Source organism: Rattus norvegicus, chromosome 11 (assembly GCF_036323735.1).
Source record: "Rattus norvegicus strain BN/NHsdMcwi chromosome 11, GRCr8, whole genome shotgun sequence".
Taxonomy (NCBI): Eukaryota; Metazoa; Chordata; class Mammalia; order Rodentia; family Muridae; genus Rattus; species Rattus norvegicus.
The window spans coordinates 54,798,724-54,818,517 of NC_086029.1; the positions used below are offsets into that span (position 1 = coordinate 54,798,724).

At 37.8% G+C, this 19,794-nt stretch overlaps 1 protein-coding gene across 1 annotated transcript; it reads left to right on the top strand.

Annotated features, from left to right (window-relative positions):
* Positions 1-3,591: 3,591 nt before the first annotated feature.
* Or5h25b (olfactory receptor family 5 subfamily H member 25B) lies at positions 3,592-4,515 on the top strand. The gene has a single exon (NM_001001105.1). It carries the CDS (start codon positions 3,592-3,594, stop codon positions 4,513-4,515), a length of 924 nt encoding a protein of 307 aa, NP_001001105.1.
* Positions 4,516-19,794: the final 15,279 nt, after the last annotated feature.

The following is a 19,794-nucleotide window of genomic DNA, read 5'->3' on the forward strand; positions in this document are numbered from 1 at the left end:
TAGAGAAAATATACTTTGAGTCTTTAAAACAAGACATGTTTTTGCCAGATCAGTAATAGTTAATAAATAGCAAAGCTAAGACAAACATTGAAAACCAAGCATCAGAAACGTGTTTTTCTAAATATATTTTAAGTGTGGATTTAAATAAACTTTGATTTACATATTTTATTTTAATTTGGTAAATACATCATATTTATATCATTTCCTCTTTCTCTTCTTCCTCCAAATATTCTTACTCATAGTCTCTCTCTAAATATTCTCATGTATTTAGGAATATACATATATATATTTGTGTGTGTGTGTATTTGTATGTTTGTGTGATGACTTGTGTATTATATGTGTATATGTATTATATATGGTGTGTATTTATATGTATTAAGTTACATGTGTTTATATTATATAGTGTAATATATAGAGAGATATAGATGTGTGTGAATACTATTAAGGAGAAAGAGGCATTTTTCCATTTTCAGTCATACGTGATTTCTTCTCTATTCTTTCTCTTTTTCTAGATAAATCCATCTGTCTTTGTTAGCCACTGCCTGCTTCTCTTTCTCCATTTTAGGTTTTATTCAACCAAGTCTCCCATTCCTTGCTGGTTGTGCTTTTTCTCTTGCTAGTGCTTTCCTCTTCTCCTCTTACTTTTTTATTTGCTTTCATGGTTTATTTTGTTTATATACATTTCTTTACTTCTTTTCTTGTATTGGATATTTTCTTATTAGCATGTTAGATATTGTCCCCTTTCCCAGTTTCCACTTCGGAAAAGCCCCATACCTTCCCCTAACCCTGCTTCCATGAGGATGCTCTCCCACCCAGCCACCACTCAGTCTGCCTCCACACCCTGGCATTCCCCTACACTGGGCTTCAAATGATTTTCCCCTTCACAGTTTCTCTTCCACAAACCAATTATCCCAACTCCCCTCCCTCCTGCATTTGTGAGGGTGCTTCCCCCACCCACTTCCTCCTCACCTCCCTAGCATTCCCCTACACTGGATCATTAATGATTTACAGGACCAACAGACTCCCCTCCCATTGAGCCAGAAAAGGCAATCCCCTCCTATAAATGCAGCTGGAGCCACGGGTCCCTCCAAGTGTACTATTTGAATGGTGATTTAGTCCCTGGGAGCTCTGGGTGGTCTGGTTAGTTGATATTGTTCTTCTTAAGGGGTTGCAATACCATTCACTTCCTTCTGTCCTTCCTTTAACTCTTCGATTGCTGATGCCATTCTCAGTCTGATGGTTGGCTGTAGCATCTGCCTCTGTATTTGCCAGGTTCTGACAGAGCACCTCAGGAGCCTATATCAGGCTCCTGTCAGCATGCACTTCTTGGCATCCATGATATTGTCTGGGTGTGGTGTCTGTATATAGGATGGATCCCTAGGTGGAGCAGTCGCTGCATGGTTTTCCTTCAATCTGTGCTCCATTTTTGTCCCTGCATATTCTTTATACAAGAGAAATTCTGGGTCAATATTTTGGAGTTGGGTGGGTGGCCCCCTCCCTCAACCGGAGGCTGTGCCTAACCACTAAAAATGTTTTTTACAGGGTCTATCTCCTTTTGTTGTTTGTTTCGGCTAATGTCATCCCCATTGAGTCCTGGGAACTACTTGAATCCCTGGCATCAGGAACCTTCAGAAATTACCCTGTTTCCGACTCTTCCACTGCTACAAATCTCCATTCAAATTCCTTACCCTCTCTACTTCTTCCCCATCTCCTCCCAGACCTGATCCTACCCCTTTAACTTTCTCCTCCCTCTCCCTCAATCTCCTATGATTATTTTGTTTCCCCCTCCTGAGTAGGAGTGAAATATCCACACTTTGGTCTTCCTTCTTGGGTTACATATGATTTGTGAATTTTATCATGGGTAGTCTGAGCTTCCTTGGCTAATATCCGCTTATCAGTGAGTATATACTATGTGTTTTTGTTGTTGTTGTTGTTGTTGTTGTTTTGTTTTGTTTTGTTTTTGGTGACTGTATTACCTCACCCAGAATGATATTTTCTAGTTCCATCCATTTGCTTACAAATTTTGTGAAGTCATTGTTTTTTATCGCCAAGTACTAATCTATTGTGTAAATGTAATACATTTTCTGTATCCATTCACTGGGTAATTTTCAGCTTCTGGCTATTATAAATAAGGCTGCTATGAACATAGTCGTTTATGTGCCTTGTTATATGTTGGAGCATCTTTTGGGTATATGCTTAGTAGTGGTATAGCTGGTCCAATTTTCTCAGGAACGTTCAGACTGGTTTCCAGAGCAGTTTTATCAACTTGCTATCCTGGCAAAAATGGAAGAATGTTCCTCTTTCTCCAAATCCTTGCCAGTGTCTGCTGTCACCTGAGTTTTTGATCTTTGGCATTCTGACTAGTGTGAGGTGGAATCTCAGGGTTCTTTTAATTCACATTTCCTGATGGCTAAAGTTGTTGAGCATTTCTTTAGGTGCTTCCTGGCCATTTGAGATTCCTAAGTAGAGATTTCTTTATTTAGCTCTGTAGCCCATTTTTAATAAATGTCTTTGTTTCTCTGGAGTCTACCTTCTTGTGTTATTTGTATATTTTGGGTGTTTGCCTTCTAGCTCATGTAGACTTGGTAAAGATCTATCTTTTCCAAATCTGTAGATTACCATTTTGTGCTATTGACAGTGTACTTTGCCTAAGAAAAGCTTTTCAATTTTATGAGCTCCCATCTCTATAAAAGCTTTTCCTTAGATGTCCTACAGGTAAAAGACTACAATAGTCAGGGACAACAAAACAATTGTGAACTCTCCTCCATACAATTTAGAACACCTAGCATCTAAGCAAGGCCCTCTCATTTCCACCATTCACTGCTATTTCTGATCGCATGCAAAATACAACTTTCAGCAAACCATTAAACTGTTCTTGAATTTTCGCCTGAGTTCTTGTTTTATTAATCAAGTAAAACTAACTCATACCACAGTGAAGTGAATGTTTGACTACTTGTAAAAAATCAGTCACATTTCAGACCTCAGACATGATGATTTCCAGGGTATGCTTGGCCATTTTCAGTCTTTAAAATTCTCTTAATTTCAACACTCAGGGATCTCTTGTCACTTGCTCCCAAAGACACTTTACATTGCCTTCTGACAGCATATTTATCTGTTTTATTCTTAATATGTACCCATCATTAAAACCACATTCTTCAAATATCTCATCCAGTTCTTGTTTGTATTATTACTGTGTCTTTCCTTTGGTTTTTCCTTTAAGTAACATGGAATTGCGAAATGATTGGTTTTAACACAGAAATTCTGGAGTTATCAGTAATTGGCTTGTAAAACATAGTAACAAGAATAGAGCTATGTAGTCAAATCTGATCATTAGTGTTAAACCTTATCCTTTCTTTAATTATATTAACATGCTCAAGATTTTTATGGGAATAATGAGTTGAAATAATACCTTCACTCTGAAGAAAAGTTTTTATTGTATATTGTGATATTAAATGAGATATGGCTGTCTTCCTGATAAGTACGTAGTTGTATTGTAAATTCAACTACCCAACATTTTATTTTACAAATTTTAGTGACTGCTGTGTGCATTAATCATTTTTCCTTTCAGGGACATCTAGTGAGAACATAGGAATGGAGAAGACAACACTGCTCATTCAGTTTGTCCTCACGGGACTTGTTCATCTACCCCAGTGGAAAATCCCACTGTTCCTGCTGTTCTTGGTCATCTATCTCATCACCGTTGTGGGCAACCTTGGTCTGATCACTCTCATCTGGAATGACCCTCACCTTCACATCCCCATGTACTTATTTCTCGCGAGTTTAGCATTTGTGGATACCTGGTTATCCTCCACAGTGACACCAAAGATGCTACAAGACATTTTCGCCAAGAGTAAACTGATCTCTTTCTCTGAATGTGTAACACAGTTTTTTTCATTTGTGATGAGTGCAACCACAGAATGTTTTCTCTTGGCAGCCATGGCCTATGATCGTTATGTAGCCATATGCAAACCTTTACTCTACCCAGTCATCATGACAAATAGGCTCTGTGTACGTCTTTTAACATTGTCCTTGGTAGGTGGGTTTATCCATGCTTTAATTCATGGAGGCTTTTTATTCAGATTAATTTTCTGTAATTCTAACATAATATACCATTTTTATTGCGATGTTATGCCACTGTTAAAGATCTCCTGTAATGACCCTTCTCTCAATTACCTGATGATTTTTATTTTCTCTGGCTCGATCCAGGTATTCACCATTACAACCATTCTTGTCTCTTATACACTTGTTCTGTTTTCAGTCCTAAAGCAGAAATCTATCAAAAGCATAAAGAAAGCTGTTTCCACCTGTGGAGCCCATCTCCTCTTTGTGTCTTTGTACTATGGCCCACTTCTATTCATGTATGTGCGTCCTGCACCTCCACAGGTAGGAGATCAGGATATGATGGACTCTGTATTTTACACAATCATAATTCCTGTACTCAATCCAATTATCTACAGTTTGAGGAATAAGCAAGTTAAGAAATCCCTAGCAAAATTTTTGAAGAGACATACTTAGATTTCACATTATATTCTCTTATGTTCTTTTTTAAACATGGCAAACTTGTGCAGACTTGATGTGGCTATGTATAATGTATATTGTCAAAATGTTTTGAAAATGAACCCAAACTAGAAATCTTGTTGTGGTAGTTGTTGTTGTTGTTGTTTTGTATGTGTATATATGTGATGTAGGAATACTTATTCGTGAATTGTCACGTTTTGTCATGGAAACTTGTTCAGAGGCCAGAGGAGGTCTTGGTAAATTACTCTGATTTTCTTAAAAGAGTGTATTTCACTGAGCCTGGAACTATAATTTTAACTTGCTAACTACATTTTCCATCCTCGCCATCACTGAAAATACAAGCATGTGTGGAAGCATGATCTGCTTTCATTGGAAACCCTTCCCGTTCTCACATCTGGAAATCACGTTGCTAGGGATGCACCCACAATTATTTATCTTGAGCAGCTACTGCTCTTTCGAAGTATACATACGCTAGATCCCCAGAGATAGCATTAAGTGAATTCTTGTTTATGTATCCTTTCTTTAAAAAATATTTGAAGAGAATTTTTTCAATTATCCAAAAGTTTTTTATATTAAAATAAATAAAACATATATCAAATTAAAACTATTTAGCATGTTTATACATTAATTATTATGACATCATAAGTACATTAGCTGTTGTAATACTGTAATTTCTGTGAAAATAACATGTATATGATGTCCTGACAACTTGGAGAATCATAGAGCATTTTCCTATTCTGATGAGGCAATGCTATGTCTTTGTAAACAAATGCAGATCTTGGAATTGTTGCTAAAAGTATGAAAAGGACTTTTATTAAGTTCTGTGGGGAAATGATGATTCATATAACAATTCCACCTGTGTTTTCCTCGGTGAAAGATGAAGACATGGGAGTACAAGTATAAGATTAAGACTGGGCAGGCTGTCAAAGGATGCTCTGTGGTCAATGTATTTGGGAAGGTGAAGACAGGCTCATTTAGCCTGTCATCTGTGTTGTCCTTGACATTTTCTCCAACTCTGTCCTGTGTCTGATCAGAATCCAGGAAGTGTCAGTCAATCAAAGCATCAACAGGTTTTTTTGTTTTTTTGTTTTTTGGTTTTTTTTGCATTGGTACAACACATAGGTTTTATTATTCAATTGGAAAATTGTTTTATTTTTCAGATACTTATGACTTTCTTTTCCCAGTGATTTTTCAACTATACATCTTTTTTATTTTATTTTACTTTTTAAAAAATCTTTATTAACTTGAGTATTTCTTATTTACATTTTGAGTGTTATTCCCTTTCCCAGTTGCCCGGCCTACATCCCCCTAACCCCTCCCTCTCCCCTTCATTATTGGTGTTCCCCTCCCCATCCTCCCCCCATTACCGCCCTCCCCCCAACAATCATGTTCACTGGGGGGGTTCAGTCGTGGCAGGACCAAGGTCTTCCCCTTCCACTGGTGCTCTTACTAGGCTATTCATTGCTACCTATGAGGTTGGAGCCCAGGGTCAGTCAATGTATAGTCTTTGGGTAGTGGCTTAGTCCCTGGAAGCTCTGGTTGGTTGGCATTGTTGTTCATATGGGGTTTTGAGCCCCTTCAAGCTCTTCCAGTCCTTTTTCTGATTCCTTCAATGGGGGTCCCGTTCTCAGTTCAGTGGTTTGCTGCTGGCATTCACCTATGTATTTGCTGTATTCTGGCTGTGTATCTCAGGAGAGATCTACATCCGGTTCCTGTAGGCCTGCACTTCTTTGCTTCATCTCTCTTATCTATTTGGGTGGCTGTATAAGTATGGGCAACATGTGGGACAGGCTCTGAATGGGTGTTCATTCTGACTCTGTTTTAAACATTGCCTCCCTATTCCCTGCCAAAGGTATTCTTGTTCCCCTTTTAAAGGAGGAGTGAAGCATTCACATTTTGGTCATCCCTCCTGAGTTTCATCTGTTCTGTGCATCTAGGGCAATTCAAGAATTTGGGCTAATAGCCACTTATCAATGAGTGCATACCATGTGTGTTTTTCTGTGATTGGGTTACCTCACTCAGGATGATATTTTCCAGTTCCATTCATTTACTTATGAATTTCATAAAGTCATTGTTTTTGATAGCTCAGTAATATTCCATTATGTAGATGTACCACATTTTCTGTATCCATTCCTCTGTTGAAGGGCATCTGGGTTCTTTCCAGCTTCTGGCTATTATAAATAAGGCTGCTGTGAACATAGTGGAGCATGTGTCTTTGTTATATGTTGGGGCATCTTTTGGGTATATGCCCAAGAGTGGTATAGCTGGGTCCTTAGGTAGTTCAATGTCCAATTTTCTGAGGAAACTCCAGACTGATTTCCAGAATGGTTGTACCAGTCTGCAATCCCACCAATAATAGAGGAGTGTTCCTCTTTCTCCAATCCTTGCCATATTGCTGTCACCTGAGTTTTTGATCTTAGCCATTCTGGCTGGTGTGAAGTGAAATCTCAGGGTTGTTTTGATTTGCATTTCCCTTATGACTAAAGATGTTGAACATTTCTTTAGGTGTTTCTCAGACAGTAGGCATTCCTCAGCTGTGAATTCTTTGTTTAGCTCTGAACTCCATTTTTAATAGGGTTATTTGTCTCCCTGTGGTTTAACTTCTTGAGTTCTTTGTATATTTTGGATATAAGCCCACTATCTGTTGCAGGATTGGTAAAGATCTTTTCCCAATCTGTTGGTTGTCGTTTTGTCCTAACCACAGTGTCCTTTGCCTTACAGAAGCTTTGCAGTTTTATGAGATCCCATTTGTCAATTCTTGATCTTAGAGCATAAGCCATTGTTGTTTTGTTCAGGAAATTTTCTCCAGTACCCATGTGATCGAGATGCTTCCCAACTTTTTCTTCTATTAGTTAGACTATATCTTGTTTGATGTGGAGGTCTTTGATCCAATTGGACTTAAGCTTTGAACAGGGTGATAAGCATGGATCAATCTGCATTCTTCTACATGTTGCCCTCCAGTTGAACTAGCACCATTTGCTGAAAATGCTATCTTTTTTCCATTGGATGGTTTTGGCTCCTTTGTCAAAAATCAAGTGACCATAGGTATGCGGGTTCATTTCTGGGTCTTCAATTCTATTCCACTGGTCTATCCGTCTGTCTCTGTACCAATACCATGCAGTTTTTATCACTATTGCTCTGTAATACTGCTTGAGTTCAGAGAGTGATTCCTCCATAAGTCCTTTTATTGTTGAGGATAGTTTTAGCTATCCTGGGTTTTTTGTTATTGCAGATGAATTTGCAAATTGTTCTGTCTAACTCTTTGAAGAATTGGATCAGTATTGTGGTGGGGATTGCATTGAATCTGTACATTGCTTTTGGTAAAATGGCCATTTTTTTCTATATTAATCCTGCCAATCATGAGCATGGGAGACCTTTCCACCTTATTCAATTTCTTTCTTCAGAGTCTTGAAGTTCTTATTGTACAGATAATTTACTTGCTTGGTTAAAGTCACACCGAGGTATTTTATATTATTTGGGACTATTGTGAAGGGTGTCGTTTCCCTAATTTCTTTCTCAGTTGTTTCTCTTTTGTGTAGAGGAAGGCTACTGAATTATTTGAGTTAATTTTATACCCAGCCACTTTGCTGAAGTTGTTTATCAGCTTTAGTAGTTCTCTGGTGGAACTTTTGGGATCACTTAAAAGTACTATCATATCATCTGCAAATAGTGATATTTTGACTTCTTCTTTTCTAGTCTGTATCCGGTTGATTACCTTTTGTTGTCTGATTGCTCTAGCTAGAACTTCAAGAACTATATAGAATAAGTAGGGAGAGAGTGGGTAGCCTGGTCTAGTCCCTGATTTTAGTGGGATTGCTTCAAGTTTTCTCCATTTAGTTTAATGTTAGCGACTGGTTTGCTGTATATGGCTTTTGCTATATTTAGGTATGGGCCGTGGATTCCTATTCTTTCCAAGACTTTTATCATGAAGGGGTGTTGAATTTTGTCAAATGCTTTCTCAGCGTCTAATGAAATGATCATGTGGTTTTGTTCTTTCAGTTTGTTTATATAATTGATAATGTTGATGGTTTTCCATATTAAACCATCCCTGCATGCCTGGGATGAAGCCTACTTGATTATGGTAGATAATTGTTTTGATGTGCTCGTGGATTCGGTTTGCCAGAATTTTATTGAGTATTTTTGCGTCGATATTCATAAGGGAAATTATTCTGAAGTTTTCTTTCTTCGTTGGGTCTTTGTGTGATTTAGGTATAAGAGTAATTGTGGTTTCATAGAAGGAATTCAGTAGCGCTTCATCTGTTTCAATTTTGTGGAATAGTTTGGATAGTATTGGTATGAGGTTTTCTATGAAGGTCTGATAGAATTCTGCACTAAACCAATCTGGACCTGGGCTCTTTTTGGTTGGCAGACCTTTAATGACTGCTTCTATTTCGTTCTGAGTTATGGGGTTGTTTAAATAGTTTATCTGTTCCTTACTTAACTTTGGTACCTGGTATCTGTCTAGGAAATTGTCCATTTCCTGCAGATTTTCAAGTTTTGTTGAATAAACGCTTTTGTAGTAGGATCTGATGATTTTTTCAATTTCCTCTGATTCTGTAGTTATGTCTACCTTTTCATTTCTGATTTTGTTAATTTGGACACACTCTCTGTGTCCTCTCGTTACTCTGGCTAAGGGTTTATCTATCTTTTTGATTTTCTCAAAGGTCCAACTTTTGGTTCTGTTGATTCTTTCTATTGTCCTTTTTGTTTTTACTTGGCTGATTTCAGCTCTGAGTTTGCTTATTTCCTGTCTTGTACTCCTCCTGGGTGTATTTGCTTCTTTTTGTTCTAGAGCTTTTAGGTGTGCTGTCAAGCTGCTGACATATGCTCTCTCCTGTTTCTTTCTGCAGGCACTCAGAGCTATGAGTTTTCCTCTTAGCACAGCTTTCATTGTGTCCCATAAATTTGGGTATGTTGTACCTTCATTTTAACTAAATTCCAAGAAGTCTTTAATTTCTTTCTTTATTTCTTCCTTTACCAGGTTATCGTTGAGTAGAGCATTGTTCAACTTCCATGTATATGTGGGCATTCTTCCCTTATTGTTATTGAAGACCAGCCCTAGGCCGTGGTGGTCTGATAGGATGCATGAGATTATTTCTATCTTTCTGTATCTGTTGAAGCCTGTTTTTTGACCAATCATATGGTCAATTTTGGAGAAAGTACCATGAGGTGCTGAGAAGAATGTATATCCTTTTGCTTTAGGATAGAATGTTCCATAGATATCTGTTAAGTCCATTTGGTTCATGACTTCTCTTAGTCTGTCTAAGTCTCTGTTTAATTTCTGTGTCCATGATCTGTCCATTGATGAGAGTGGGGTGTTGAAATCTCCTACTATTATTGTGTGAGCTGCAATGTGTGTTTTGAGCTTTAGTAAGGTTTCTTTTACGTATGTAGGTGCCCTTGTATTTGGGGCATAGATATTTAGGATTGAGAGTTCATCTAGGTGGATTTTTCCTTTGATGAATATGAAGTGTCCTTCCTTATCTTTTTTGATGACTTTGAGTTGAAAATTGATTTTATTTGATATTAGAATGGCTACTCCAGCTTACTTCTTCTGACCATTTGCTTGGAAAGTTGTTTTCCAGTCTTTCACTCTGTCGTAGTGTCTGTCTTTGTCTCTGAGGTGTGTTTCCTGTAGGCAGCAGAATGTAGGGTCCTCATTGGGTATCCAGTTTGTTTATCTATATCTTTTTATTGGGGAGTTGAGACCATTGATGTTGAGAGATATTAAGGAATAGTGATTATTGCTTCCTGTTATATTCATATTTGGATGTGAGGTTATGTTTGTGTGCTTTTCTTCTCTGTTTTGTTGCCCAGATGATTAGTTTCTTGCTTTTTCAAGGGTGTAACTTGCCTCCTTCTGCTGGGCTTTACCATTTATTATCTTTTGTAGTGCTGGATTTGTAGAAAGATATTGTGTAAATTTGGGTTTGTCATGGAATATCTTGGTTTCTCCATCTATATTAAGTGAGTGTTTTGCAGGATACAGTAACCTGGGCTGGCATTTGTGTTCTCTTAGGGTCTGTATGACATCTGTCCAGCATCTTCTGGCTTTCATAGTCTCTGTGATTCTTATAGGTCTGCTTTTATATGTTACTTGACCTTTTTCCCTTACTACTTTTAATATTCTTTCTTTATTTTGTGCCTTTGGTGTTTTGACTATTATGTGACAGGAGGAGTTTCTTTTCTGGTCCAATCTATTTGGAGTTCTGTAGGCTTCTTGTATGTTAATGGGCATCTCTTTTTTAGGTTAGGGAAGTTTTCTTGTATAATTTTGTTGAAGATATTTACTGGTCCTTTGAGCTGGGAGTCTTCACTCTCTTTTATCCCTATTATCCTTAGGTTTGATCTTCTCATTGAGTCCTGGATTTCCTGTATGTTTTGGACCAGTTGCTTTTACCATTTTATATTATCTTTGACAGTTGTGTCGACAATTTCTATGGAATCTTCTGCTCCTGAGATTCTCTCTTCTATCTCTTGTATTCTGTTGGTGATGCTTATATCTACGGCTCCTTGTCTCTTCCTTTGGTTTTCTATATCCAGGGTTGTTTCCCTGTGTTCTTTCTTCATTGATTCTATTTCCATTTTTAATTCCTTCAACTGTTTGATTCTGTTTTCCTGGAATTCTTTCAGGGATTTTTATGATTCCTCTCTATAGGCTTCTACTTGTTTATTTATGTTTTCCTGTTTCTGTACGGGAGTTTTTCATGTCTGTCTTGAAATCCTCCAGCATCATGATCAAATATGATTTTAAATCTAGTTCTTGCTTTTCTGGTGTGTTTGGATATTTAGTGTTTACTTTGGTGGGAGATTTGGGCTCTGATGATGCCATGTAGTCTTGGTTTCTGTTGCTTGGGTTCCTGCGCTTGCCTCTCCCAATCAGATTGTCTCTGGTGTTACGTTGTTCTGCTATTTCTGACAGTGGCTGGACTGTCCTATAGGCCTGTGTTTCAAGAGTGCTATAGACTGTTTTCCTGTTTTCTTTCAGCCAGTTATGGGAACAGAGTGTTCTGCTTTTGGGCGTGTAGTCTTTCCTGTCTATTGGTCTTCAGCTGTTCCTTTGGGCCTGTGTTCTGTGTCGATCAGGCAGGTCGTTTGGAGCAGAAAAGTTGGTCTTATCTGTGGTCCCACGGCTCAAGTTGCTCATGGGTGGTTGCTTTTGAGCTCTTTCTGAAGGCAGAAATCAGGAGAGCCTGTGCTGCCTTTTCCGGGAGCCCCCATGCACTGGTGTCCCAGATGGCGTTAGGTGTTTTCCTCTGGAGTCAGAAATGTGGGCAGAGTGTAGTCTATTCTGGCTTCCCAGGCATGTCTGCCCCTCTGAAAGTTTAGCTCTTCCTCCCATGGGTTTTGGGTGCAGAGAACTGTTCATCCAGTCCCTTCAAGTCCTGGAGGTGTTTGGAGCGCGGGAGATCTGCATCTCCAGTGTCCCTATCTTCCATTAGCAGGTTTTATGAAATATGTACAACAATGCCAAGCAACCAGAGCTTCCAGGGACTAAGCCACTACCTAAAGACTATACATGGACTGACCCTGGACTCTGACCTCATAGGTAGCAATGAATATCCTAGTAAGAGCACCAGTGGAAGGGGAAGCCCTGGGTCCTGCTAAGACTGAACCCCCAGTGAACTAGACTGTTGGGGGGAGGGGGACAATGGGGGGAGGGTGGGGAGGGGAACACCGATAAGAAAGGGGAGGGGGGAGGGGGATGTTTGCCCGGAAACTGGGAAAGGGAATAACACTCGAAATGTATATAAGAAATACTCAAGTTAATAAAAAAAAAGAAATAAATATATGAGGAAATTTGTTGAGGAAATGTATTTGTGCAAGACAGGAAAAGGATCTCAAATAGCCTATATTTTATAATAGGAAAATAACTAGGGTTTAAATGGGTTATCTAAATGTTATTAGAGTTTATAGTTTGAGAAACCATATTCTATATGTATATACGTTAAACTCAATTAGTTGTAAGATATGGTGTCATTGTCTCTATTGGTTTTGTTGTTTGTTTTGTTTCATTTTTGTTTTTGTCTGTTTGCTTTGGACAGGTGTGAAAAGAGGAAATTATTCGGGCTTTATATTTGGGATCACCTGTTTGCAAGTGTCACACACATCACAAATGCAGAATAATTGAACCATCTTCAGTTCCACATCTGTTTTTTCATCCATAAACTAAAATTGGATATTGAGAACCTCACTGCAGTCTCTCTACTCCTCCCGTATATAAACCTGCTAAACATTTTCTTTTGCAATGCAACAATCTTCTGTTTTTAACTCTTTTCCTTTCCAAACTTTCTTACAATGTTGTTTTTGATTAAATTTTTCTTGAGTAAATTTTAGTGAAATATTATTGCTAATATCTATGGAGCTGTAAAGATACAGAGATGTAGATATGTATGTATTTTTGTGAATTCAGAATTTATAAGTTATGTGATCTTGTCTGTGAGACTGACTGTATTTTTAGACATATTAAAGCATATTAGTTTCCCACATCCTATGTTTGTACACCTTGGAAATGTCTGAGGTTCTTTCTTAAGTCCTATTTTGCCATTTGGAACTATTGACTGGTTTTGTGAACTTTAACTTTGGTACATATGTAAGAATTTTTTGATAAATGCATCTTTTGTAAAAGATTGTGAGACTCTGATCCCACTCTTCTCCTCATTTTTGTTCTTTAGACATGAAATGAACAGTTTTGATTCCCAGTGCAAGTAGACTGTGGTGTCAAGTCTCATAAGAGAAGATTAACAACATACTGAAACCTCTAAACTGCAAGACACACAGAACCTGTCTTTTGATGAGTTGATTTATCTTGGCTTTCTTTTCCATTTGTGGAAAGCTGGTCTAATTTGCAAGTGAAATTATACTCATTTTTAAGAAAATGGCCAATTTGATAAATTTTATATAGCATTTATAATCTCAAAGAGAATATTACTAACTTAAAGTCTTTAAGAACTTTTTTATTGTTCATGGGTCACATTTGACCTTGTATCATACTTAATTTTGGCTACAAACTTGTTTAGATTACAGTTTAAAGTTTTAAAACACTTTCCAACTTTTGCAACATACAGTATTGTGGTTTGTAGACAAGTAGCTTTAAAGAAGAATTCAGGAAATTAAAATTCATACTTCATATAATGAATAAAATAAAGATTTATTTCTCCTATTGATCACATAATGACCATAGGCAGATTAATATTTTGTCATAGATGCCTCCATTCTACTTGTCTTTAGACTTTGTGGTAATCAAAAGTAGCATACACTGATATCCTCTTATAATTAAACATTCCTCTTTGTGTGTGTGTTTGTGTCTGTGTAAGTGAGTTTGTTTGTGTGTGTGTGTGTGTGTGTGTGTGTGTGTGTGTGTGTGTATGTGTGAGGAAGCTATTCAATCTTAATAATGATTGATAAAACACATTTAACAAATATCATTATTGTTTTTAATTTGGATTTCAGGTTTATAAGATTAGAGCAGGTCTTATAATCCCTAATAGAATACTCAAAGCTGCAGGAAAGCCATGTCCAAATTTCTTTGATTCATATAGTGCACAACTCATTTTTATGTTCAGAAACCATTGTTGCCTTGAAGTCATGCACCACCTTTGGCTCTTTAATCTCTTCATTCCCTATCCTGCTATAATCTCTGAGAAATAAATGCCAAAGTATGATATAGGTGCCCCATGTAAGGTGGCAAATATTGTAGTCTGTTATTCCCTATCCCTCAACAAGCTGTGTGAGTCTGTGATACTTGCCATCTAAACCAAAAAGAAGTTTTTCCTGATGAGGACTGAGAAATGCATTCATCTGTAGAAATAACAGTAAATCACTAGGACTCAGTATAATACTATGACCATTTAGGACAACAATAGTAGTAGATTCTTCCCTTAGGGCCTATGATCTGTCTATAGGTACTAGGTACAAGGCAATAATGACAGGTATGAGTTTTGATACATGGAATCATGAATGTGCCTTTGGTATAATAAAATGGGATTCATACCATTATTGTACAGGTGTGCATGTCTTATCAGATTTGTTATAACTATAGATGCAAATGCGCACTGATCAAGACTGATATTATCTTTCTCCTTGAGCAGTGTATGTAGCATCTTTCAGAACAGTGAAGGGTAGCTGGAAGATTTGAAGTGTCCAGCTGTGTAAAGCCAAATTTCCCAATATTCTGTGTTGTAAGTATGTGGTATGTTCAGGAGTTGAGAGTTACCACATTCTGGGGTTAACCAGAGCCATGACAATAGCCTTTAATCTTTGCAGATCTTTAGACTTTGTGGTAATCTTTAGACTTTGATCTCACTATTCAAGAACTCCAAAAAATGGGTAAACATTTACTGGCACTGTAATTTTTATGCTCTAGCCTGTGGTGTTTAATAGGAACCTTGTCAACTCATTATAGGGTAATAGGTTAACTCACTTAAAGACTCCCTTCTCTCTCAGAACTCTAATAAATGAATAGAAATCATGGAGAGAATACCATTCAAGATAGCCTTAAGATATTGTTTGTCTTTATGTAAATATGACATGATTATTTATTTTTTCTCTTTTTTATTTATTTTATTGGATATTTTCTTTATTCATATTTCAAATGTTGCCCCTCTCTGGCTTCCCCTCCAGAACCACTCCATATCATGCCCCCACCCCTGCCTCCATGACGGTGCTTACCCACCCACCCACCTACTTTCTCCTGCCTCCCAACCCTGGCATTCTCCTACACTGGAGCATTGAGCCTTTCCAGGACCAAGGCCCTCTCCTCACATTGATATCTGACAAGGCCATCCAGTGCTACAAATGCAGCTGGAGTCATGAGTTGCTCCATGTATAACCTTTTGTTGGTGATTTAGTTGCTAGAAGCTCTGGGTTATCTGGTTGATTGATATTGTTGTTCTTCTTATGTGGTTGAAACCCCTTTCAGTTACCTCAGTCCTTCCCTAACTCCTCCACTGGGGACCACTTCTCTGTTCAATGATTGGCACTGATCGTCTGCCTCTGTATATGGCAGGCTCTGGCAGAGCCTCTCAGGTCACTGCTATATCAGGCTCCTGTCATCATGCACCTCTTGGCATCCCTAATAGTGTCTGGTTTTGGTGACTGCATATAGGATGGATCCCCATGTGTGGCAGTCTCTTCTTCATTCTTTGTGTTCCTATTTCCTCCTTGTAAGCATTGTGTTTCCTTTTTTAAGAAATACTGAAGCACTCACAGATTTATCTTTGTTCTCCTGGAGCTCCATGTGGTCTTTAAACTTTTTCTTGGGTATTCTGAGGTTTTTTGGCTAGTGTATGATGTAGTGAGTATACAACATGTGTGTCCTCTTTTGATTGTGTTACCTTACTCAAGATGATATTGTCTAGTTCCATCTATTTACCTAAGAATTTCATGAAGTCATTGTTTTTAATAGCCGAGTAGTACTACATTGTGTAAATGTAGCACACTCTCTATCTCCATTCTTCTGTTGAAGGATATCTGGGTAATTTTGAAAGTCTGGCTATTATAAATGAGGCTGCTGTGAATATAGTAGTATATGTGTCCTCTTTTTATGTTGGAGCAACTTTTAGGCATATGCTGAGAAGGGGTATACCTGGCTCCTCAGGTAGTACTGTGTTCAATTTTCTGAGGAACTGCCATACTTATTTCCAGGGTGATTGTACCATCTTGTAATCCCATCAAGAATGGAGGAGTGTTTCTCTTTCTCCACATCCTCTCCAGCATGTGCTCTCACCTGAGATATTGATCTTAGCCATTCTAACAGGTATCAGGTAGAATCTCATGGTTGTTTTGATTTGCATTTCCCTCACGGATATTGATGCAAAAATACCCAATAAAATTCTAGCAAGCAGAATCAAAGAATATGTCACAATGATCATCCATGATGATCAAATAGGCTTCATTCCAGGGCTGCAAGGATGGTTCAATATGTAGAAATCCATCAACTTTGTCCCACTATATAAATAAACTCAAGGGAAAAAAAAACATGATCATCTAATTAGATGCTGAGAAAATATTTCATAAAATTCAAAACCCCTTCATGTTAAAAGTCTTGGAAAGTTGAGGAATTCAAGGCCCATACCTAAGCATAGCAAAGCAATATCCAGCAAACCAATAGCCAACATCAAACTAAATGGGGTGAAACTTGAAGCAATTCCACTAAAATCAGGAACTAAACAAGGCTAACCACTCTCTTCCAACTTATTCAATATAGCACTCAAAATCCAAACCAGAGCAATCAGACAACAAACAGAGGTCAAAGGGAAACAAATAGGAAAGGAAGAAATTGAATTATCACTATTTGTAGGTAATATGATAATAGGTGACCCAAAAAGTACCACCAGAGAACTATTAAGCATGATAAATAATTTCAGCAAACTGGCTGGATATAAAATTAACTCAAAGAAATCATTACTCTTCCTCTACTTAAAGGATAAACAGTTTGAGAAAGGAATTAGAGAAATGATACCATTCACAAATAACAAAATATCTCTATGTGACTCTAACCAAGCAAGGAAAGATCTGTATGACAAGAACTTAAGGTCTCTGATTAAAGAAATTGAAGAAGATCTCAGAATATGGAAAGATCTCTGCTGCTCATGGATTGGCAGATAAATATAGTAAAAATGACCATTTTGCCAAAAGCAATCTACAGATTCAATGCAACCCCTGTCAAAACTCCAAGTTGGTTCTGCATAGAGTTAGAAAGAGAAATTTGCAAATTCATTTGGAAAAACAAAAAACCCAGGATAGTGAAAACAGTCCTCAACAATAAAAGAACTTCTGGGAGAATCACTATCCCTGAACTCAAACAGTATTACAGAGCAATAGTGACAAAAACTGTATGGTATTGGTACAGAGACAGTCAGGTAGATCAGTGTAATAGAATTGAAGACCCAGAAATGAACCCACACACCTATGGTCACTTGATCTTTGCCAAAAGATCTAAAACCATCCAATGGAAAAAAAGATAGCATTTTCAAAAAGTGATGTTAGTTCAACTGGAGGTCAGCATGTAGAAGAATGCAAATGTATCCATTCTTATTACCCTGTTAAAAGTTTAGTTCCAAGTGTATTAAGGACTTCCCCATAAAACCAGGTACACTCAAACTAACAGAAGAAAAGTGGGGAAGAGCCTACAGAGGGGCACTTGGGAAAATTTCTCAAACAAACCACCAATGATTTAAATTCTAAGATCAAGAAACAACAAATGGGACCTCATAAAACTGCTAAGCTTCTGTGAGGCAGAGGACACTTTCCTTAGAACAAAACAGCAACCAACAGATAGGGAAACGATCTTTACCAATCCTATATCCAATAACGGGTTAATAGCCAATATGCACAAGAAACTTAAGAAGTTTAACTCTAGAGAGCCAAATAATCTTATCAAAAATGGGGTACAGAGCTAAATAAATTATTCTCAGCTGAGGAACATGAAATACCTAAGAAGGACCTAAAGAAATGTTCAACCTCCTTAGTCACCAGGGAAATGCAAATCAAAGCACCCCTGAGATTCCACCTCATACCAGTGAGAATGGCTAAGATCAAAATTTCAAGTGACAACAGATGATGGAAAAGATGTGGAGAAAGAGGAACACTCATCCCTTGTTGTTGGTATTGCAAGCTGGTACAACCACTCTGGAAATCAGTCTGGAGTTTCCTCAGAAAATTCAACATTTTACTACCTAAGGACCCAGCTATACCACTGCTGGTCATATACGCAAAAGATGCTCCAACATACAACAAAGCCACATGGTCCACTATGTTCATAGCAGCCATATTTATAATAGCCAGAAACTGGAAAGAACCCAGATGCCCTTCAATAGAGAAATGGATACAGAAAATGTGGTACATCTACACAATGGAGTACTGCTCACTTATCAAAAACAATGACTTCATGAAATTCATAGGCAAATGGAATGAACTACAAAATATCATCCAGAGTGAGGTAACCAAATCATAGATAACACGCATGTTATACATTCACTGATAAATGGATATTAGCCCAAAAACGTGAAATACCTAAGATACAGTCCACAGACCAAATGAAGCCCAAGGAGGACAATGAAATTGCATATGCTTTGGTCCTTCTTTAAATGTGGAACAAAAATATTCAGAGTAGGAGATATGGAGACACACACACACACACACACACACACACACACACACACACACACACACACATCTCCACTAAACCAGACAATATTGATGAAACCAAAAAGTACATGCTGACAGGAGTGAGACAGCTGTCTTTTGAGAGGCTCAGCCAGAGCGCAACAAATACAGAGGGGAATGCTAGCAGCAAACCATTGAACTGAGAACTGAGTACCCATTGGAGAAGTCAGAGAAAGGTTTGAGGGAGCTGAATGGGCTTGAAACCCTATAAGAACAACAATACCAACCAACGAGTGCTCCCAGGGAGTAAACCACTACCCAAAGTGGACACATGGACAGACCCATGGTTTCAGCTGCATATAGAGCAGAGGATGGTCTTGTGCACCAATGGGAAGAAACGGTCTTGGTCCTGTCAAGGTTGGACCTCTCATTCTAGGGGAATGCCAAGGTGGGGAGGCAGGAAGGGTGATGGTTTGGGAGTTGGAACACCATTACAGAAAAAGGGAATGGGGGATGGGATAGGAGACTTATGGAAGGGAAACCGCGAAAGGGAATAACATTCAAAATGCAAATCAAAAATATACAATAAAAAATAAGTGATACAGTATTAAACATATGTTGATAGCATTTGGGATCAGTTTTTTAAAATGGGAAATATTGGTTTTAACTCTTCCTGGAAATTCTTGTAGAATTCTGGGCTAAAACCATCTGACCTTGGCTTTCTTTTGTTGGGAGACTTTGGATGTCTGCTACTTTTACTCTAGAAGTTATAGCTCTATTTAAATTATTTATCTAATCTTGCTTAAACTTTGATATTTCAGTGGTACCTGTTAAAAAAAGTGTCCATTTCTTTTCTTTCAATTTGTCAGAGTACAGAAATTTAAATTCTGTCATTATGATTTTCTGGATTTTCTTGGTTGCTGTTGTTATCAACCTCTTTTGTTTCTGATATTTTTTTTATTTGGAAATTCTTTCTCTGCCTCTTAGTTGTTTTCTATAAATAGTTGTCTATCTTGCTGGTTTTCTCAGTGAACCAACTCTGTTTCATTGACTCTTTCTCTTTATTTTATGAATTTCACTCATCAGTTTGATTATTTCCGGTTACCTACTTCTCTCTGTGCTTACTTCTTTATGTTCTAGAGCATTCAGTTGTACTGCTAAGTTGCT

What these genes read in the sequence shown, in the direction of transcription:
- Or5h25b (NM_001001105.1), top strand. Translation starts at nt 3,592, where the DNA reads ATGGAGAAGACAACACTGCTCATTCAGTTTGTCCTCACGGGACTTGTT.